Source organism: Notothenia coriiceps, unplaced genomic scaffold (genome assembly GCF_000735185.1).
Source record: "Notothenia coriiceps isolate Sejong01 unplaced genomic scaffold, NC01 NC01_scaffold00034548, whole genome shotgun sequence".
NCBI classification, from domain to species: Eukaryota; Metazoa; Chordata; class Actinopteri; order Perciformes; family Nototheniidae; genus Notothenia; species Notothenia coriiceps.
In genome coordinates, this window is record NW_011367249.1 from 168541 (window position 1) to 191506 (window position 22966).

Consider the following 22966-nt stretch of genomic DNA (forward strand, 5'->3'; position numbering starts at 1 on the left):
TGTGTTGTGTGTGTTTTGTGTGTTGAGGTTGTGTTGTGTGTGTGTGTGTGTGTGTGTGTGTGTGTGTGTGTGTGTGTGTGTGTGAGGAAGTCCGCAGATTGGTCCAAACCGGATAAGCATGACATGGGACCTTTAAGTATTAATTAATTATGTCTTTATGTCCATTTATTGTTTTTTTAAATATATATCCTTCGGAGAGTGTGGGAATTTCACCAAGAAATCGAGATAAATCTGTAAATCTGAAAGGGAGATTAACCTGTAAAGTATTTGTTAATAATATTTTGTATAATTTATCTGAATCTTTAAATTAACCTAAGTTATGGAAAACATGTAGAGGAGTTAAAAGTAAAATATTTAGTGTTAGGTAGCAGAAAAAGGTATCTCAACTTGTACTAAATTACAATACTGGAGTATATGTATTTGTTAGTTTCCACTACTGTTTAATACAAGTTTAGCAGAAGCTTTCAGGTGATGAAAGGCATTTTCTGTGGATTTGAAAACAGCAAATCTATTTCAGAGATGATTCTGCTGGTTGTGTTTAGTGGCTTGGTGTTTTTTCAGACACACGTACCTCGTCTAGTCTTTCCTCACTGGTTGCTCTTTCATAATCCACTGTCATTTCCTTGAACAGCTCACCTGCAAACACACACATTCTTAACATCTAATACAAAGGCAGAGTGACTTCCCATGATGAAGTGCACGAGGTCTTCATCGTACCAGGAGTTTCCTCTGAGTCTGCAGCGTCAATCTTGTCCATGAGGTCGTTGGAGTTCCACTTGGTGATTTCCTTCGGCAGGGCGTCTTCGTTGTCTGACAGATCCTCTGCAGGGGCGACACAACATAAACCATCATCAAATCGTTGTCAGTACACCAACAGTATCATTTATTTATCAGGGTTAACATGGTCGATTGACTTTTTAGTTTGACTTTTAAACAGAGGACCAACGTACAGGACATTTGCTAAGCTTTAGTGTTTTATTAATTAAATCAATAAATATTTATAAATATTTGATGTAATGCAAATAAAAGTTACGCTGGGTATCTTAATGTATAAAGTATAACACTGATGGTTATCCATGGCAAGTAAGCCCATGTTATTTTGGTGTCAGTGGCCCAGAAGTGGTGTGGTTTAATAACCATAATGCAAGTTTCAAAAACAAACGTATCTTCTAAGCCAGGGGTTCCCAACCATTTTTCCCAAGAGCCCCCCCAAATGACTCCTGTTTGAAGTTTCCCCCCCCCACCCAAGCATTTGAGTCTCAAAAATGCTACTTTGCTTTTGCCAATGTGTTTATGTGGATTCAAAAGTCTTAAATAATCTACAAAATGGAGGAGACCAATCTGATCGGAGCAACTGTGACAGATAATCTGAAACGGGCATGGACAATGACTGTTTTAAAAATGTGCTTATCCAGACAAGCCGGTTTGGACACTTTACGGGCAGGAGAAACATTTCTATTAAAGAAAGAATTATACATTTCTGTCTTTTTATGCCTTTAATAGCTACTAACTTGAATTGTTATTCAAATGAATTAATCAATAATTTTGTATATTGTATTGTAATGTATAGACAAGGCTTGTTGTGACAATCATGTATTGCGTTACAATTATATGTAAAAAAAAAAAGAATAATAAAAAGGAAGAAAAAAAAAGTCTAAATATGATATTGGGCATCAAATCATCTGAGGCCTGGCGCCCCCCCTGCGATCTTTGGCACCCCCCCCCTTTCCATTATTCTAAGCAATTACCTACCGAGCAGAAGTTTAATCTAGTGTTTATAATTCAGATTTACACAAATATATGACTGGACTGTTTTATCCATTCACTCCATTCATGTGTTCATTAAAAAGGCTTAGGATATCATTTTATATTTTATTGAATTAAATGCCGGTAGCTTCATTTCGAAAGAAACAGGCAGCCAGCCTCCTGTTAACTTAAATCTGTGTTAATAGATTCAAAATCTAATCTGAAACTGAATGTATGAATGTCATGTAATGCTATTTACTCCCACTGTAGAAATACTACAAATAAATAACACAAAAGAAATAGAAATCATTTTATTGCATAGAGACTTGCTTTGTGAGGAGCAGGTTGCAGCCAGACGACTTCTGTTATTAAATGTTTGACTTTCTATGAAACATATCGGCCTGTACACAGATCAACAAGACTTTTTATTTTCTCACTCCATTCATTTGTTTTATTTATAAAACATGAATATCAACCTGGTTATAAACTGGATAAGATATAAAGTGTGAAGGCATTGAGGTATTTCTATTTCATTAAATGGATTCACTTTCAATAATCAATAAATAACAATACAGGCCAGCTTGACTTGAAAGTTGTGCAGCCGTTTGATTATGACATGTGTAACTGTAACAGACACTTTATTTGTTGGGGTATAAGTACTAAGCTTCAGAAGACCAGACACACTGAATATGGCATCTACTCCTGAAGCTTTCATTTATTCATTTGCACTAAAAACAAATAAATAAACCTACTTTACAAGTTGTGTAATATAGCATTACTGCAGGAGGAAGAGGACCATACATCAACTTTAAAATAGGAAACATGTACTCATTTATCACAGTCATGACTTTAGTCCAGACTTTTATATATATGCTCGTTTGATCAAATGTAAAGTGCTTTAACTTCAGGCCCCCAACAATCCAAACAAACACAAATACTGGAAGGCAAAATAAATGATCAGATGTCAACTCAGTCAAATGATTGAATTTCAGTTACTCACAAAGACATGAGCAGAAATGTATTCAACGAAACATGTGCAGCATAATCAGAAGCAATAATAACCGACAGCACAGATTGTATTCTTGTATCATCATGACTACATGTTTGTACAAACACTGGTAGGGGTGGGGGGGCTTTTATTGTTTGAATGCATCATGAACTGTTAGGGAATGTGTGTGTGTGTGTGTGTGTGTGTGTGTGTGTGTGTGTGTGTGTGTGTGTGTGTGTGTGTGTGTGTGTGTGTGTGTGTGTGTGTGAACGATGATGAAGAAACGGGAGTGTGTTGGTGAGAGGGAAACACAGGGCAAGGACGATTGTGATTCTGAACTGGACGTCAGGATGAGACACCCGGCCCGTGTCATCCGGCAGAGAGCAGGGGTGTCGCACCACACCCACCTATTTCAACTGCAGCCCCAAAGCATGCTGGGTATCTGGGAAGCTTAAGAACTGATCTGTGGTTAAAGAGATGCATGCAGAGTCAGAGGAGGGAAAACAAGCAGCTTCTTTGAAAACAGAACACATTAAGCACAATGCTGCTGATCTAACTATCGACCCCAAAACTAAATCAAAACCGTTGTTACCATAAGCGTCGAAGAACTCCTCGTCCGAGCTGTCTTCGGAGTCTCGCGCTATGCTCTGCATCCTCCACTCTGAGATGCTGTGACGTGATGGGCTCACTGAAAGACCACATGAAGAAAAAAAAAATCACTGTTACTCTGGGACATGTGTTTCAGAGTCTCTCTTTTCCTTTTTAACACATTCACTCAAACACACACAAAAAACATTGCACAATCTCCTCCAGCCCACACACCCACAGTGTTATATAAACATGCAACAGTCTCAGTGGTACATTAGCTCATCACAGATGGACTTTTTGGTGGTCGGGGGGGTGAAACAAGAGACCCATTGTAACACAGACAAGCTACAAACACCCCTAAAACCACCAAATGCCAGTCGAGGAAAATGGTAATCCTAAAAGAAGGCCGTGTCTATCACATGTCTTCAGTCTATGCCGAATATATTATGGGTGTGGAGGAAGTAGGGGGGGTATCGCTGTAAGGGGTAGGCTGGTGAGAGGGGGGCACAGCTGTGGCTGTCAGCGCACAGGAGGAAACAGCATTGTTGGAGAGGAGGGTCACTGCGAAGAGCCTCAGCCTCCTCTGGTGTGTGACGTCAGCACTGCTGCTAAAAATAGCCCGAGAGAACCACAGGGGTGAAACGAGGCGCGATGGTGAGAGTCAGGGTGCAGGGAGAAATCTATTAAAAGTAAATAGTCTTTTATTAAAAACAAGTGCATTAGCATCACCATTTACTTAAAGTACAAAAAGTAGCACTCATTTTTCTGCAACGGCCTATATAACAATACTAAAAATGATAATAATTGTTATGAATAATTATCCATCACTGTAAGGTTTAAGCTGGTCAATAAGGATCTTGTATTCAAATAGAATTTCAAATGTCGTCATTATTTTATTTGTTAGTATATATCGTTTAGAGTAGCTTGTGAATTCCACCAGGGAATAAAGTAAATTCTGGAATAAAACTTGATCAATTATTTATGAATTATATTTTGTATCATTTATCTGCATCTTTAAATTGACCTGAGTTATGTAATACATGTAGTGGAGTATGGAGTAACATGTTAGGTCAGGGGTGTCAAACTCAAGGCCCGGGACTTCATTTTATGTGGCCCCACAAGAGCTTGCAAAGAATATATTATGTTTATTATACGGTTACATACCGATTTACAGAAGCACCTATAAACTACATGTCCCACAATGCATCTCAAATATGCNAATTCTGTAATAAAACTTGATCAATTATTTATGAATTATATTTTGTATCATTTATCTGCATCTTTAAATTGACCTGAGTCATGTAATACATGTAGTGGAGTATGGAGTAACATGTTAGGTCAGGGGTGTCAAACTCAAGGCCCCGGGGCCAGATCCGGCTCGCGACTTCATTTTATGCGGCCCCACAAGAGCTTGCAAAGAATATNTGTGCAATGTTCCAAACTTACATTGGTTTCTCATACAGCATCTCTGTATAGTATGTGTATTCACTCTCTGTCCTAAACGGCTTGTTGGAGCTCCTGCCCCCCACCCTCCCTGTGAGCCCAGTGGCCGTCTGCGAGACAGCGAGACACAGCGAAACCCAGCCCGAGCACGCACGCACGCACGCACGCACGCACGCACACGCACACGCACACACACACACACACACACACACACACACACACACACACACACACACACACACACGCAGACACAGACACAGACACAGACAGACCTGCAGCCTGGCTGTGAGTCTGAAAACAGAAAACTTAGATGTCTATATATAAGCTTCTGCAGTGACGTGCAGTGAGGTTCATGGCTGGTGAGGCACTGGCACTGAGTGCCAGTGCCTCACCAGCCATGAACCTCACTGCACGTCACTGCAGAAGCTTATATATAGACATCTAAGTTTTCTGTTTTCAGACTCACAGCCAGGCTNAATAATTGCAAGTCTCTTCAGTGAGAATGTCACAAAATGATTTAAAAAGAAAAGCCAAATTCTGGAGAAAAAAATCAAAAACNAGACTTCTGCTTTCAGACGTAGTTAATTATGAACTGATTACCCTATCCGATAATAATCCAATGCAGAGGCAATAATGTAATATAATACATTATTTTATATATATTCAATATTTATATATGTATTTTTATATACTCTTAAAGTTACAACCGGCCCTTTAAGTGCAACCATAATGCGAATGTGGCCCGAGATGAAATTGAGTTTGACACCCAGAACAAAAAGCACCTAAAATGTGCACTAGAGTACAGTCCTGGAGTATTTGCACAGGGGTAAAACGAGGATGAGAGTCAGGGAGGTAGGGGTGACACTAGAGATGGCTGTGATTCGGTCATGTGGTTTGTGATGTAAAAGTCGCTGCTAAAAATAACCCAGGTGGGATCCGCTGAGTTCTGGGTTGAGGAGAGGAAAGTCGGATAGTGCGGCAAATGTGGAGGCATCATTCAAAACAGTAAAAACATCACGTTCTGGACCCAAAACAAAGCTTGGCATACGAGCAGAGACTACAAACTAAGAAGCTGATCCCGAGTCCTGAGGAGTTTGAACAACGAATCAGAGCTCTTTATTGGGCTTGGGAGCAGCTTCAGTGTGTATACAAGCTGAACCACAGAAGACAAAATAGATGTGGTTGTCCATTGTAAAAGTTAAGCGTTTGAAAAATAATGAGAAATGTTCAGGTTGCCATGGCATTTCTTACTAGACTGCTTATATCTTTTAAAAATATCTGCTGTCTTTTGGAAAAGATGAACCAATCAACCCAACTAATGTCAATTCACTTTTTTTATGGCGCTAAGAGTTTAGACAATAGACTGTATATAGTCTAGCAAAAAATGTTGCCATAGGAATCCATTGTAACACGCATTAATTCAAGCTTATAGGAGAGTGAGTGTTTGAAGCTAAAAACGTTCTAATTTTGTGAGGATTAGCAATTTACTACATGGAACAATGACACATAAAAAACAAATCATACAAACAAAAAAAGTGCTACTTTTCACACATTAGACGATTAACCCTGTTGAATTCTTCACATACCAGCTGCCAGCGTGGACTCAAACATCACAACTTTCTGTGTTTTTCTTAAGGAACTGTTTGACTTTGTTGTGAGCATACCTCAACCTTTAAGTTGGAAAGGAGTCGGGTGGCAGACTGAACGTATGAAAGGTGTGATGAGGTGTAATTTTAAATGTGATAATGTCTCAGGGCTGTGTAGTCTCACACACAGAAGTGAGAAAAGAAGATGGCCTCACCTCCTCTCTTGGATGAGCGGGAGGATCTGGAGGAAGTGGACCACTGCTTGGTGAGAACGCCTCGGGGCTGCAGAGTCTCTCCTCCTGAGCTCACCACCACCTCCTCCGCTTCGATGGAGCTGATGGCCTCTTTAGCCTCCTGCTCTTTGTCTGGAGACGGCGCCCCCCCGTTGGCCTCGGCGGCCTCCTCAGCCTGACTGAACTGGGCCATCTTGGTGGCGAGGGCCAGCTGTGTCTCCAGCTCCAGCTGCCGGATGTCCTCCATCGTCAGACCGTACCACTCGTCCTGCCAGCACCAGGCCTGCCGGTGGGCGCGCGCCATCACCTTCCTCAGTCCTGGGGAGAAGAGACGGAGAAGATTAGACACCTGCTTTTTCTTTCTTTTGTAATACAAACGTTTAGATTCAAACAGTGAAATACTGGCGTTACACTGCACTCAGTTTCCTACACAAATATATTTTGTGTAAATATTGTCATTATTTTTACAAAGTCTTAGCTTTTATAATTGTACTATTTTATTTGTTTGGTTATGTATTCTTCTTTCTGTCTCTCTGTATCACTAATGTGTGTCAAGAAACATTCCCAAGGAGTATAATAATATAACATAATATATATGTATTTAAAAATAAGAGCATCTCATAGAAGCCAAATATAAAATAAAATGTACCAGAACATTTTACCCAATTATTCCACTCTGGACTACAGCCACAACATTCAGGAAAGATTATTTGAATGACAGATGTTCTGTAGGTGGAGCACGGAACGTAAACAGTAGTACTGTACTTTATGTTCACTTAACATTTGAGTAATGGTGCAGCCCTCGTGCATACTCACCAACATCATGGATGAAGCGCTCGATCTTTGACTGCATGCCCCAGTAGCGAAACTCCACCTTGCAGAGTTTGTAGGCACACATGATGGGGCTCATCCCTGGGTTGTTGTTGTACTCTTCTATCCAGTCGTCCAGCAGAGGACCCCTCTGGGTCTTGGCTGAGTGGTAGAGCCGTGTGTCCTCCTCTGCTTTGTACTCATGGGGGGGGATGGGATCTGTCACTATGTCAATTGGGTCTGGCAAAGATACAAAACTAAATGATTAATGGAGACTGGTATTTTGGTTATATTGCCTCAATTATGCTACACATTCTGCTAGATAGGGAAGTAAAACTTAAAGAAATGTTCTGAATAAATAATTCCAATCTAAATAGAATCTGGCTGTCCTTTGAGTATCTTCAGAAAAACATTTGTAGTACCAGTACATTGCCACAAGTGGGCTTCACATGCTCCTGATGGGAATACCAATATAAAGACACATCATCAAACTATATCTACCATTACTAACCTTAGATACCTATTGCAAGAAAAGGTCATTACTTGCTTTGCTGGTTCTATAGTATAGATATACTGCACACATATTGAGATTGCTATTTGTGGATAGTTGAAGCAGCATGATACACATCAATTCATATTTTTAAATATGAGTTTATGTTATTGTTAAGGCTCAGGATCAATACCAAACTGTCTCACCAATACTCCTCTGCCTCCTTTCTACTGCAGACATGTTGAAGACATCGGCTTGGTTGCCTGTGTCTGGTTTGTAGTAGGTCTCAATGTCAATGGAGAACTTCTCAACAAAGGGGCAAGTGTATCTGAAAGAGCAGAGGCAACATAATCAATTAAAACACAGAACAAATGTCCCAATAAGGCTTGATTACATTATAGGTTGATAGCTGCCTTGATTATGACACTTGCTTCTCATCTCAATGGCTCAAGATCAGGACTATGTTTTTACGAGTGCCAACACCCTCTCACTGCTGAGGGTAGGAAATGTGTGAGCCATGCCCATCTGTTGTATCTGAGGCAAAGCTGTCACTGTTTGAATAGATGTGTCAACAGGCACTTGCAGTCTATCAATATCCTGACACGATAGTCAAGGGTGCATCTCTGTTCAGCACCTTCCTGTCGGTGTGTTTGTCTGAACCATCACAGACAAACACTGACACCCTGAGAGTGAGGGGGCCATCCACTTCTAACAGCCTGTAAGCAAGGCTGGACACACACAGCAATCTGAAGGTCTTTTTAGAAATCTTCAGACAACTTGAGGTCTTTACTCTATCTGTATTTCACTGAGCGACAGCAGCTACAGTAGAACTCGTGTCACATAGCCTCTTACCACTCAGGGGATTTTACATGTGATAAACTGAATGTAAGCGTGCTTTAATTGTATCCCCTTTTTTGCATGCCTTTACATTGAATGAATTATCCAGAACAAAGAAAAGCCAAGATGAATTGAACTAAATGGGGGCAACTTTTAACACCCAAAAACTATATTTGAGTTTTTAAACACTCATACAACTTGCGCAGACTCATTAATCCATTTGTATGCTCGCTACTTTCAAAACACATGCATTTCTGCTCAAACTTACTTTTAAAACAAGCTGTTTATGTGGAATAGTGATATTGTAAGCTTGTTCTGAAAATGCATGTATTGAGGAAATAGTGAGCATACAAATTCGACTATACTCAGTGTTTCCGCCAGACCAGGGCTGAGAGGGCGTCCACCCCGGGGGACGTGACGTGACTTGAATTTTGAATTGAGCCGACCCTTATCGACACTATCGCTTTACGTATACACACACACACACAATTTTGAAATGCGCCGTCCCTTATTCTATCTCTTTACGTCTCCCTGACGGCAGGGACAACCCTCCTGGCATGGTCCTTGGAAGATGCGGCGGTGTTTTGTTTTTTTTGTCACAGGAACGCGCTTTGCTGGCGACGAAAATAATCCCACCAGACTCCTTTGCCCCTCCAACAGAGGGATGTCCTTTTTCCTTATCGTCATTTCAAATGATAAAAACTCGATCTTCTCTCTAATTATTTATTTTTTTGGACGCCCTCGGCTCGAGTTCAGGGCGTTCCGAGCTGAATAAGGAAAACGCTGACTATACTGCACGAGTGTGTGAGAGATAACTGATGTTTTGATATAGCTTTGCCGTAGTTAAACGTGGACTCATGGAATCATTTACTTGATTTACTTTCGTTCAAGGTGGAGGCATCCAAGAAAAACAAAAGGACACCAGGACTTGGCGTGGGTTACAGAAATAACAACAGAATGAAAAATGTAATTTCCCCAAGGGGAGGATTAAAGTGCATTATTATTATTATTATTATTATTATTATTATTATGGGATGAGTAATTGATGTACATATGGTCATTTTGTGTGAAAGTATGTCTTAAAATGTGTGTGTAAATCTACCAGCTGCAGCATTCAGACACCCATGCACAGAGATTTTCTTGGCGTTGGCAGAGTTTTAATGCTCTCTCAATCCGGCTTTGAAGAGGTGTGTGGAGGGTTCCTGAAAGCTCACCTGGTGCGGGTGTAAGGGTAGGCGTTCCAGGACTCCTCTTCCACCCTCAGTGCTGCTTTGGGCAATATGGAGCGGAACCAGCTGGGAATGTGCATGCCAATGTGGTAAACTTTGTGGGTGTACTGGCCCGTCCCACCCGGCCCATCTGTGTAGGGTTTATTCTCCAGGATCTCCACCCCGCTGCCCTCACCACAGCTCTCTTCTCGGCTCTTTTTCTGTAACAAGCAAAATGAAATCAAGTAAAACATCCGATTTTTGGATAATTGGGGATTTGGGATAATAAGTACACAATTCAGCTAAATAAATAACATCGGTTTAGATGTTTGTAGATATTTTAGACATATTGTTTCTTTGAATTTGTGAATAGATATTCTACGCTTATATTCAAAGTGTAAAAAGGAACTGAAACAAACAAATGAATGGACATGGTGTCTTTTTGCAAATGAAAACATGACGCAAGATGTGATTTCCTGAAAGATCTACAAGCTATGAATTGCAAATCAGGAAGCCCAAAACCAGCTCGTGGAGCCACACCTTTCCCATATTTACATTCCAGGTGCACACAGGAAGAGAGGCTGGGTGGAGCCTGCACGTGCAGTTTAGTAGACCTACAGCTAGGTGACTCAAAGCCTTAAAGACAGGAATGTGTGACATGGCAAGTGTAAGATTTGTGGTGGTTATGAAACCAGAAAAAAAGGATACTTGGACAGCTGGGCATAGTCCAAGTGCTGACGGTATGGAAATCACAGGGAGCAAAGAGCGAGGACCATAAATGTCAGAAGGTTTCATCTTTCGTATTTCTTTCATCAGTCGCTGTTCAGTCTGAACACAGTGCAGTGCAGCGCTGGGTAAATAGGGAGACAGATTCCTCCAGTCTGTCCACGGGGGAGAGGCGATGGAGGCAGTGAGTCAGTGGAGTGGGGAGGAGGAAGCCATGAAGCATCCATCGCTCCGGACCTCATTACCTCTGACAGGTCATTCATTAGCCACCCGCTCTGCTCTCAACAGCCCAGACACTGCTCCGAAGACACAGCACAGGCGCCACGGCAACATCAGAACACCAGACAGGAACCAAACGTCCAAACACAATTTGAATAAAATGTCAAATTGAGTTGACTGTATGGAGCGAAATGCTTAAAAAATGCACCAAGCTGTGTAGACACAAATCTAAAACAAAATATGTGTACAAGTTACTTGTGCCATTTAGTTTTTTTTAATTGCCGTTCCTCATTTTAAGCCATGGATGTGTACTTATTTGTATTCTATTACTACTAATGTGTGCTTTTGTTCTCTATATTTCATAAATTAGCTTTCTCTTTATTATTGGATGTCTTTTGACCTGCTATGCCAGTCACTGTAAACGTCTCCGCTGCGGGACAAATAAAGGAATTCGGATAACCAAAGAGTATACCAATAACACAATAAATCATGTCTATCCACTCGCACAGATAACTAACAGTTGGCCTTTCAATTAGACTCACAATAAGGTCAGTGCTATATTGTGAGTACCAGTATTATTATATTTGGCAAGATTTATTGCTGTTGAGTTTTCCAAATGTAATTATTTTCATTGCATACAGACGGTTCAAAATGTTTTCAAAGTATGTCCTGATGTTAGGTCAGCCGTCTAGGTAAAGGGGAGAATGGAAATCATTGTGTTTTGTTGTTGTCTGTCTCTATAATTAGGTTGCGGCTGACGGGTAACAGCAGCCTGCCAAACGCAGTTGTCTATTCTTCTCCCTCCTGGAGTAACGCATGCTTCTCTCCAGTTCAGCGGGGGAACGATTAAAAAACATTGAGCAGGGCTCGGCCGTTCCCGTAGTAAATAATAAGAGAAGAGCGGGAGTAGATAATATGATTTAAAGAGAATTAACACTGAAATGTATTTGAGATTCTTGATGAAAACAGTGTGTGTGTGTTATACCTGTTGGGAAAAGAATGATGTAATGGTTTTTAAGAGTCTCTGGTAGCGTCGACTGTCTCTCGTCTACACCACTCTACTGTAAAATCATTTTTGGCTCAGTTCACAAAGACAAACTGCCGCTGCGTTGTGACGTGAAGTCATGCCCTTAAATCTTTGCCACATCTCGCCCACCTTTCTTTAAACAGACATCAAACCAAATAAAAGCCATCATGTGTTATGTGTTTAGATCCCATAGCGTTAACAGGACGGGAGTCACATCCTGGTTATTTTGTTCCCTTCTTGCGTCAACTAAGTGAGGAGTGTTTCCTGTTTGAGATGCTTCTTTGCACTTCACTCCACAGATACAGTTGCTTAGTCAGAATGATGGAGGGATGATTGAGACACAGTGAGATCTTCTCATTTCATTTCTCACACATTCCGCGTTCGCTTCATGCATTTTCCGCAAATCCCTATGTGGTGATAATGAATTTGCAATTAGCTCTCAGATAAGAAGGCGGCGCTGTAAGGGCAGAGGAGAGGAAGTGAGAGGAGAGAAGGGGCTCTGAGGCCGAGCTGCAGATATGTCCAGGCTGTCCTGAGGCCTGGACTTCATCTGTGACATCTCTACACAGGGGATGGATCGCAGGCAGGCGGGCCTTCATGGTGCAGTTGCCCTGGTAACATACAGCAATGAAGCGAAGGGTACCCACAGACGCCAGCAAAATCCTCTCTGCTCAAAATACAGCTCTCTCTCTCTCTCTCTCTGTTTTACTTCCACCCCCTCCCTCCTTCGCAACCTCTCTTTTTATCCTCCATTTCCTCTTTTCATTCACTCCCTCTCTCGAACAAAACCTGACCACCGGCACGCTGATGATGTCACGGTTGCCATGGTGACGGAAGCCTTGCAGCAACAGGGCTGTGTGGAGAGGGTGAGGTCCGGGGGAAAGGTAACTATGGGTCACTAATGAAACAATTTATCTCCCTATCATTTGATTACATGTTTGAGAATGCACATGGGCATCTGCAGTGACTTTGGCATGCAAAACAAGAAATGTTAAAGTTACAGTTTCACGTGATCAGTAGCTCTCCTCAATACCCTGAGTTTATGTGCCAATTAAGTGTGTGGAAGTTTTGGAAGCAGATTGTGCCGCCTTGAAACGCCTGCTTGCTCCAGTGAACGATTGCTGAGTCATGTTCTCTACCATCTACAGCTCAACTGGATTACCGGTCTGTTTTGTACACCAGGGGGAGAGGATAAAAAGAAGAACACCAGGAAAACTTGTTAATTGAAAAGTCTGAAATTCCTTAAGAGAACAATATGTCCTAATTATATAATATTATTTTCATTTTTGCAAACAGGACAGAGAAATGTCTACATAAGGATAAACTGTTACTACGGCTTGAGGTTAATATTCAGACACTGACATATAACCGGTTTTCATAGAGAGAAAAAGGAGAGGCTGTCTGCAGCGTGCACTGTAGTATTGTTACAATAGTGGGTGGATATTTATTTTAGACTTCTTTGTCAACATAAACAATAATTAATTTGGGTGTAAGATAAACAGTTGTAGGAGGGGCATCTCTTTAACAGCTTGAAGGCATGCTGGGGCTTCCTTATGCAAGGCCTAAAGGTTTAACTTGGATACAACATAGTGCATATGTTGCTTTGTATGGCCTGTAAAGAGACGTTCCCTAACCCAACATACATTTCCAGATTTAGGATTTTTACATAACACTGCACTATGGATATTTTACTCACTTCTAATGCATCTTATTTCCTCATGAAAGCACGCCTCATTTGACACAAGATCACTGAAGAAGCAAGACACACACACTGAACCATGTGAAACGCCGGATTAAAGAGGCCTTTACCTTCAACCTGCTCTTCAAACAACATTACACCCCTTGTGATACAGATTACATAACCATGCAACTCAAATCCCAGCACAACTGCTGAATGCTTAGTGCCAAGATAAGCATAGGCCTCAAAGCGATAAATATGTAAAGTGCCCCTCCAGACATGTTTTAGTATGTTAAAAATATTCTTCAATAATGTATAATTTGCCTAACATAAAAAATTTGAAAGAAAACACAGCAAGGAGGATACAAGAATGTTTACTCTCTCTTTCTCCAACAGATTCTGGATCTGGCTTCACCACGCCTAGTGCTGCTCACGGCACGCTACGTTGAGCAATTTGCAACTGGCCCCGGAGCTCGCGAGCAATGAGTTTCGACATCTGGTCTATTCTCTTTTTTTTTATAATGACCTGTAACTTGCACTGGCTGACAGAGCATTAGTGGTTGTGAAAAGTAATGCTACAATAATATCTAGAAGAATTTGATATAAGCTCGAGGGTCCGGTTTGCATCCAAAACGGCACAATCTATTGTGGTTACTGTCAAAACTGTCCCTATGCTAATGCAACTCTCTCACTCTGCACTCAGAACTCCGCTCTGTGCTGGAGGTTTCAGGTTTCTTTGCCTTGTGTTGATATTTGAAAACATGTGGGTTTCAAACAATCATTAGCGGTTTTAGGATTTGTGACATAATCTGATTTGACACAGGTATGTGTGACCCCGTGACTGCTCTCCATGCCTCTGCTGTGTACTGTTGTGCTCACAGTGCACCTGGCTGTACCACTGAGTTAAATAAATCTTCCTCCACTTAAACATGTCATATGAAGAGAAAATATGTCACCACACAGGATAACTAAAGCTGTATAAATCACCCGTTCCTGCTTGGAGCTGTAAACCTTAAAGCGCTTACACAGACTCCCAGTCTCCAGCTAAGGGCCCTGCTAAGACAAATGAAACTGACTGTCATAGACAAGGCAGTATATCCATCTCCATCACTGACGGATGTGTGTGCAACGAGATGGCAGTGAAAGCAAAAGTGCATCGACCCCGTCTCCTGGAGAAACGTATGTGGAAACAACCAGGCTCAGAGAGTTTAAATTAGTTAATCTATCAGCACACAAGCCCTCTTTGTTCCATTACACTGACGCAAGACCGTGTGACCACTCATTTCATAATTGTGCATGCTGCTATCTCACTCCCCGTTAAGTTCTCTCCCCTCCCACTGCTTTGTTTTTGTGAACTGGTTTAATTGCCAGGTGTGTGGGTAAAAAAAGTGATATATTTAGGGTTGTGACCTCACCTGGATCATGTAGAGCTGAGCGATGCGGTACTCCTCCACACTCATGGGCATGGGGATGCGGTACTCCTTGATAAGCATGGTGAATTTTGGAGGAGGGGGATAGAGGGATCGGGGAGAAGATTGACAAGGGAAGGGGGGAGGGAGGGGCAGAGGGAAGGGAGGGGGAGAGGAGACAGGAGAGACTCGGAGGGGATCCTATAGGTGACTTGTCAAATCACCAGCTGAAGACCACATTGACGGTTCCTGTGAAGGAAGACACAAATAAAAGCACGAGGTAAGTAAGCTGTGAATGAGAATTTAATGAAATGCCTTCAGGCATCCAGGTAGCAGTGTTAAATCAGTAAAAAAGTTAACAGCTCATGAAACAAGTCTTCATCAACCTCACTCTAAACCAGCAACATAAAACATTCCTCACAAGCAAAAGATAACAACACACAGACAACATTCCAGAAGCTGAGAAATTCCTCTACACATAACCGAGGACATAGATAAATCCTTGTGTCTCACACTCAGATGAAGAAGAGAGGAGATCCAGAGAGTCGTTCAGGACATACAGTTTGATGCTCAGTGTAGTTTAGTCCGAGCGCAGGCACAAATGGCGAGCATCAGCAATGTGCCTCCATCCAGCGTCTCAGATCCAAGTAAGAGATTTTACAGGATACACTTCGGTTCTTATACACAGGCCTCAGTGTGTGTGTGTGTGTGTGTGTGTGTGTGTGTGTGTGTGTGTGTGTGTGTGTGTGTGTGTGTGTGTGTGTGTGTGTGTGTGTGTGTGTGTGTGTGTGTGTGGGGGAGGGGGCAGGTGGCCAGAGTCTACGGAGAGCACCCGTAAAGCCAGTAGTAGCCGTAGAACAGCCACCCCGTTTCTCCCAACCCTTCAGCACCATCACATGGGGGGCTCACTCAGCATAAGAGGGATTACAGTTCAGTTGGGAGCATTACATAACATTGAAAGAGCTCCCTGTGCGTGAGGTTTCAGAAATAGCAGCCTTTAGAATTATACGAAGCGTTGTTTTCAAACCAGTGGGCAGATAGGGGTAGGTGTGGGCTATACATAACCAGTGTGTGGGTGGCGTGAGTTGCAGAAGTTTGCTTGGGACCGCTAAGAGAAGAACTGATTCAGAGCCAAGTGAGTACAAAACAAGACCAGGGCTGAAGGCAATGTCAGCTAAGGTGACACGTTAACTAAAGAGGAGTCAACAAGGAAAGGGAGACTGCATATCTGTCAAATTGAGTGATGACTTGTGACTTTTTGTAAGAAGAGATACAAACATTTCCAGTCCAAGAAGTTTTTGACAACAGATTGTGTTTTTTTCCCCCCACACCTTAATATGTCAACAAAGACGGTAGGAGTCTAGCTGAGGAAGGGATTGTTCTGTCTGTGATCAGATACGACTGGTGAAAATATCCAATTACATTGTCATCACAGGGATGATTCAAAAAGTTGTATATTGCGCTGCCCTGGTGGACAAGATCTTAGTCACCATGCTAATGAGACTGTATTATTCTGTGCCTGCATTTGGCCATTCAAATGTGACTAGACAGGATTGCATAACCCCGATGTTCACTTTTTTTCTGACCTATGGCAGCAAGTGGACTTTCCTCTGGTTTGGAACTGAGCCATTCCGTCTAAACACACTTATATTCCTTCTGCGTCATTCATCCAGCAGACAAAGGCCAGCTTTGGGGAGGTTCCAGATGTCGGCAAAGGGCTCCGGTCCACCAGCTATTCAATGCTCGCCTCTACAACACCTCGCTGTAGCCTGAAGAACTTCTAAACCTGGAGCAGGGGCTTTCTAACAGCATGGGAGGTGTTCTGGTTAAATGAGTAACATTGTCTTCTTTGCATTTTTATAATATATATAATATCTTTGCTCTACACAGAAGAACACTTTGACAAAATCAGAGGACAAGAGAAGCGTTCTGCTGAATATAACTATACTCTTGGGATGGACTGGGATAGAACTAGGTTATCCTCGAGAGGCCCAGAGTAAAGCCTCGAGAAGTCAGTGCCAGGCTTTAGAGGGGAAGGTCACTTTGCTCATTCTGGTTGAAAGTGTCGGTGACAAACAGCTTTATAATCTACTTGAAGCATGGTTGGAATGTGGGTTGCAACTGATGCTGCAACAAACTTCTGAGAATTTCTTCTTGGCCAGCGATCCTGGATGTGACAGCTGTACCGATTTGGACACAGTAAAACAGATTATGTTAATGTCCGATTATCTGATGGAGAATGATTACTGTGAAAATCAAAGTCCAGCCAGCTGCCGTCAACTGGTAACAGACATTCAAGGAACTGAAACCAGGTATGTACAGAAAGGCAAACAGAGAGAGGGACAGGCAGCATAACAGGGGGAAACCCCGCAGTCACAACATGTGTGGTGACTTCACTTTGAATGGGGTGACGTCAGGCTTTGCCGAACTGCATTGTGGTTCCGTCGCGTCGCTTTGCCTCCGTTGCTCGCATCGAAAGTTGCGAAAAGTTCAACTTTTCAAGCTTCGACGGAAGAGCCAGCCAATCAAATCATATGCCAGTACAAGCTCTAGCCAATTAAACCGCGTGCTTGTGTGTCTGGGACGGGAGATTAATGTGATTGGTTGTTGGCCGCGCTCCACCGGCAAGCTTCAACGCACGCTGCCGTGTGGACGTACCGTAAGTGGCACAGCAATACAATCTGCATGTGTGTATAGAATTATTTTGGATTTATTCCAAATATTGATTTAGTTATAAGCAAAATGGTGTTTCAATTTGTTGTTTCACACATGCATGGACGACACACGCAAACACACACAAAAACTATTTTGATAACTTATTCGACGTAATAAGTAATTTTTTTATTCAAAATGACAAAAAATATGGTTTTCAGCATCTGATGAAAATGTGCTGCTTTCACCCGTTTCATTTTCATTAAACGGTTTATATTTGGGTTTTGAAACTACAGAACAAAACATGTAAGAAGACATCACCTTGGTCATTGAGAAACTCCCTCAGTATTGTCTGAAATGTTATCGACAACACGATTAATCAATTCATCTAGAAATGAAGAGAAAGATAAAGAAATATTTCTGCAGGCCAAACATATAAACAAGCGTGCACATATTCAATATACACAAACTTAGTATATAAATACACAAGTTTTGTTTCAGCTGAGTTTATAGTTGTAGTGTATCTCTCTATTCTGGAAGCAACAAATAAAGACAGACACACCCAAACACGCTCCCACACTAAAGTGTTTGTCACACATTTCTGCGTTCTGTGTGTATTTATCAGTGTGTGCCGGATACTAATATAGCACAAACATCTGTATGCAATGTGGCTTTCGATTTAGAAGGTATTCTTTTTTCCTTTAACGATACGCTTCAGTTTAATGAGGCCTTTCTGAATGAATAATTTGAGTGGTTGAGATTATTTTTCAGTTGATTAATTGTTGGTTGCAGACACAGGCCTATCCTAAAGCGGCTATTACGCCCTCTGTCTCTCTGACTCTTTCCTTTGTGACTGATGCAGATGCTGAGCACAGCAGAGGACCTGTAATGCAGGATCCACCAGCAGCCCTGAGAGAGAGAGAGAGAGAGATAGAGAGAGAGAACTGGCACCGTACTTGACCCAGAAAAAAGGCACTCACACACACACTGCTTAAAAATAGCCTGGTCACAATAATCCTAGCATACGCAAGCAGAGTGCTTGACGTGGTTTGTTCGGAGAATATGCTCATTCCCTTCTAAAAATATAGTCTCTGCCCCCCTATTGGCAATGACGCAACAGTAGCACCCTCCACAGCACTCAGCACAAAGCAGCCTCCAATGTTCCCGCTTCACAAAACTGAAGACAACAAAGCTACAAAACACTTTTAGTATGACTGTGTTTGTGCCTATACCCACCACTGGTTTTTCAGCCTGTTAAACGTGGGGCCAGCTGTGGAAGGACTGTGCACCCTGAGCTGAATAATGTTGCAAATACCTCATCCGCGACCCTTTCAGAAGGTGTGACCAACCATCAGAGGTACATAATGCTCCAGGAAACAGTAGGAAACCACATCATTCCCTCGTATTAAACCGCTATAAGTATGAAGCCTGTAAGCACAGTTACATCTGTGTGACTTCTGGAGCCGGCATAAACAAACAAGCGCTCAAATATGTGCACATCTGCTCACCTCTCGCAGGGATGAAACGTGCTTACTCTAAATTAAAGGATGGATTATGCGTCATAAACCAGAGGCTCATGCTAACGTCTAAACATAAACACATTACATATGACAAATGTTTTATGTATATGGTACACTATGTTTATATAATTCGTAGTTCGGTATATGAGAGAGTATTTTTATTCTGTATATTATAATGTATAGTGTAGTCTATCTATCTGAAGGGGCACCATTTAGCAGACAGGTTGATCATGGGACAGAGAGCAACAGCTGAGCATGGCTCTCGACACAAAGTAGAACACTGGATAGGAGAAGTTACCCCATAGGCTTTTTAACCCAAAGGCCGCAATGGTGTGCTCCTTTAAATGTAGCCCCGTGTTACAGAGCAAGGCTTAGAGGCAGAGCAAACAAGGTGAATCCCAGAGGAGCAGGGGGGGGGGGGGGGCAGGAGTTCCCTCATGACTGACCCAAGGCAAGTCCCCATTTAAATTCAAGTGGAAAATGTTACCCCTGGGCTGCCTCCCATACCATAGATCACTTTCATTCAGCGTCGCCTTGACATTACAGAGACAACTTCAGCTATGACAACCGCCACAAACACAGCCTTCTGCCCGCGGCAAGAAGCCCTCGATTGAGTTGATGGGCTTATCCACCAATCCAGTTAATATGTCAAAAGGCTTAAGACAATGTTGTTAATGCTGGACTGAGCGCTGATCTGCCAGAGCGAGGGAGCTCACCATCCACCTGCAGTCCCCAAAGAGGCAATTACTCTTTTCTTTAAAGCAAAATTTAAAAAGATCAGACTGCTCTTTTCAATCTATGAAGGGCAACATATGAAGTATCTTTTTTCAGTATATGGATATTTATATAAAGTGTGTGACACAGATTACAAAGTTGATTTACAAAACCTGCCGTACTGAAAACCTCACCGCCAGTCTTTCCCAAATGTAAGGTCAGGACCCAGGATCAGAACATTGCTCTGAATACATTTACCTAATCAAGTTCAATCAAAGTGGTTTTTTGCTACGCTGCACTTCACGGTTCAGATCCTGTGTGTGGTGCCGTTTGTAACAGTTGTTATATTTAATTGAAATGTTCGTAATCATAATAATCATATTAATAGGAAACAGAGGATGTCAAACAATAATAATAGTCACAATGTTGCTAATTGGTAAACATTATCAATAGTTATTCCTTGTGTATTTTGAAACGTTTTGATCCAGGTGAGAAACTGAATTTCTCTTTTGTGTGTCTGCCTGAAAACGTTAAGGAATCTCTGTATTAAGGTGAGGAATGGTAACTTGGGGAACTTCTACCTATACCATATTCATGGGCGTGTGGCGCAGTGGAGTAGTGCGTTGGTGTTCGGATCAGGGGAGCACAGGTTCAAACCCCACTGCAGTCAGCATGTCGTGGTGTCCCTGAGACACTTCGCTTTGGATAAAAAGCATCTAACAAGTAACATGTAATATATAATTCATGTGAAAGTTATTTATCATATATCTGACCCTACAAGACACTTCAACTATTACCCTTTGAGATACTCCATTATAGAGCATGTGGAACATTTCTATTCATTATACAGGTGCAGGTTGGGCGGAGGAGGCTATCGGACAAAGACCATGTTTTGTTCATTGTCGGCTTCAATAAAGCATAGAAACGGTCAGCAAACATTTATCTTTTCTTTATATTGAAAAAGAGCCCAGGATGGTTTGCATGTTCAAAGAATGAAAGATAAAAGTAGGGACAACATTGAGAGTTATCTGTGATTTACACTGCATTAATAAAGACTCAAACTGTGCTAACAGAAAAGAGAAATGGAGAAGATGTGATCTCCTCAGAACAAATCCTTCATTACCAGGGTCTTTGGCACCACCAAAAAACAATTCAACAACAACCAGATTCTCTAGCAGTGCCATTATCCAGCTCAGCGATATGATTATGGTAATAGAGAGGATAACAAGTTCACGATCAAACGCGGTGTTTCATCTTGTAAATACAGTAAGATCCCACCATGTGCCCTAGAAAGAGTCCATCACTCCTCCTGTCCCTCAGGCCCTCGCTCCTCCGCAGGCTAAGGAAGTGGGATGCACATTCACAACCTGCCCTTATTCTTTACTCATCATCGCAGTACAGAGGAAAGCTAAAAATACTCGACACCCTGTGAGCATCTCCTCCTTTGTGTTCATTCTCCTCGTCCTCCTACAGTTTCCCTGCGAGGAAGAACTGCTTCTAGATACGATCATCGTTTACACAGAGAGAGAACAAACAAGAACCAGCAAGAACAGACTCAGAAGAGAATGTGCAAAACATTCCGTACACTATTATAGCAGAGCAAGAGTTTTAAAAACAACCACACAAATGGTTCATCGTACACTGGGGGGTTTAGTCCGTATGTGGATTAAGCAAGCCATTCCTCACCTTTATGTAACAAATGTAACATTTTACAACTAATCATTTGCTGCTTGAAAGATACAGATAGAGAACTAGGTTATTGAAAAATGAAGTACCACCTGAGTAATAGCTGCAGCAATGATTTGCTCTTTTAGTTGTTTCTAAATAACCTCAATTATGTGGTTGTAAATTGAGTTCCATGAAAACAGCTGCACTAAATCTCATAATTGGAAACATGAACTCTCTCTAAAGGCAGATCAGTGAACCTGACGACATGTGAAGCTTTGCACCAGTGGAAAATAAGTTTGGATTAGACACCCTCACAGCATCTAATTAAAATACTCCATAGATTAATCTGGTGCCCAGTGACTGCTGGGAACTTTAAGCTGCTAATAAGTGGAGCCATTGTTTTCTTATGCCTCAGTAATGCTCATCAGCCTAGCGTTTTCCAAAACAGGCCTGTCACATAGCTCTATCTTTAATCAACGCCACGCTGTACTCTGAAATACAAAATTAGATGACCTTATATGCAAATTAATTATGCTTTGATTAATCAGGTACGTGCCAAGGTTACATGAGGATCTCCTCCTGCTGTCGCTCTCCTCAAACGGCTTGAATCAACTGTACAAAGAGAAGTCTTATGTAACTCTGACGGATACAGAAAAGTAAAGCATCGCTAAACTTGATATGTGTCCATCCCATTCATCCAGCCTACAGACCAAAGGACAAGAAATGCTTTGGTAGGTTAAAATGATCCATCTCAAACATCTCTATCAGCATCTCCATGAGTGTTTGGTAGCAACAAGATGCTTAATGTGGCGCCTGTTGCTGATACTTGCTCACCACTGACATAGAGGAATAACAACTGATGGACTCACATTAACATTGCTAGAAGCGATCTCTCACAATATCGCAAAGTGGCTTGGACTATATGAAATACAACAGAAACTTGACTTGTTATTTCAGTGGGATGACACCTACACTATCAGACCATCTATGGCAGAATGCAACCACCCTCACATGCATCAGATATTCAAACTGAATTCATCTGACTGACCATCAGCCAGCTTGTAATAACTCAAAAGGAGTTTTGTGAAGGGACGCAAGACACATGTTATGTTAAAAAAAAGAAGTCTAATCAATCAAACCTGTGTTATTAGCATGAAGGCTGAACCTATGGATAAAATGCATGTATGAGCTCTGAAAGCAAACGCCTTAAACAAAGAGAAAAATGCAGACTTGTTAGGTGTCAAATAAATGTCTGTGATTAAAAGCTTGTGGAATCCTACATTTTATAAAATAGTGGCAGTTTTTTGGCCATTGGATGAAAATAGTTGAATCATATGAAATCAAACAGTTAAAAGTAAACCATGTTGCCCTCTCTATGGAGTTTATCTATCAGTGTTTAACAAGCATTAAAAATCAAAATGTCA

General features: G+C 41.7%; 2 protein-coding genes across 2 annotated transcripts in view; both read right to left on the reverse strand.

Annotated features, from left to right (window-relative positions):
* smtnb (smoothelin b) overlaps positions 1–22966 on the reverse strand; it is a 245106-nt gene that overhangs the window by 107020 nt on the left and 115120 nt on the right. The gene's annotated exons all lie outside the window — the stretch shown is intronic.
* Positions 1–22966, reverse strand: part of LOC104962313 (membrane-associated phosphatidylinositol transfer protein 2) — a 63101-nt gene that overhangs the window by 25388 nt on the left and 14747 nt on the right. Inside the window, exons 2-9 of the mRNA XM_010790745.1 lie at positions 14995–15237; positions 9936–10150; positions 8091–8212; positions 7401–7634; positions 6567–6902; positions 3327–3422; positions 718–822; positions 572–636 (exon numbers count right to left, since the gene is read on the reverse strand). Of these exons, the coding sequence (XP_010789047.1) occupies positions 572–636; positions 718–822; positions 3327–3422; positions 6567–6902; positions 7401–7634; positions 8091–8212; positions 9936–10150; positions 14995–15072 (1251 nt within the window). The 5' untranslated portion in view covers positions 15073–15237. The remainder of the gene's footprint in view (positions 1–571; positions 637–717; positions 823–3326; positions 3423–6566; positions 6903–7400; positions 7635–8090; positions 8213–9935; positions 10151–14994; positions 15238–22966) is intronic.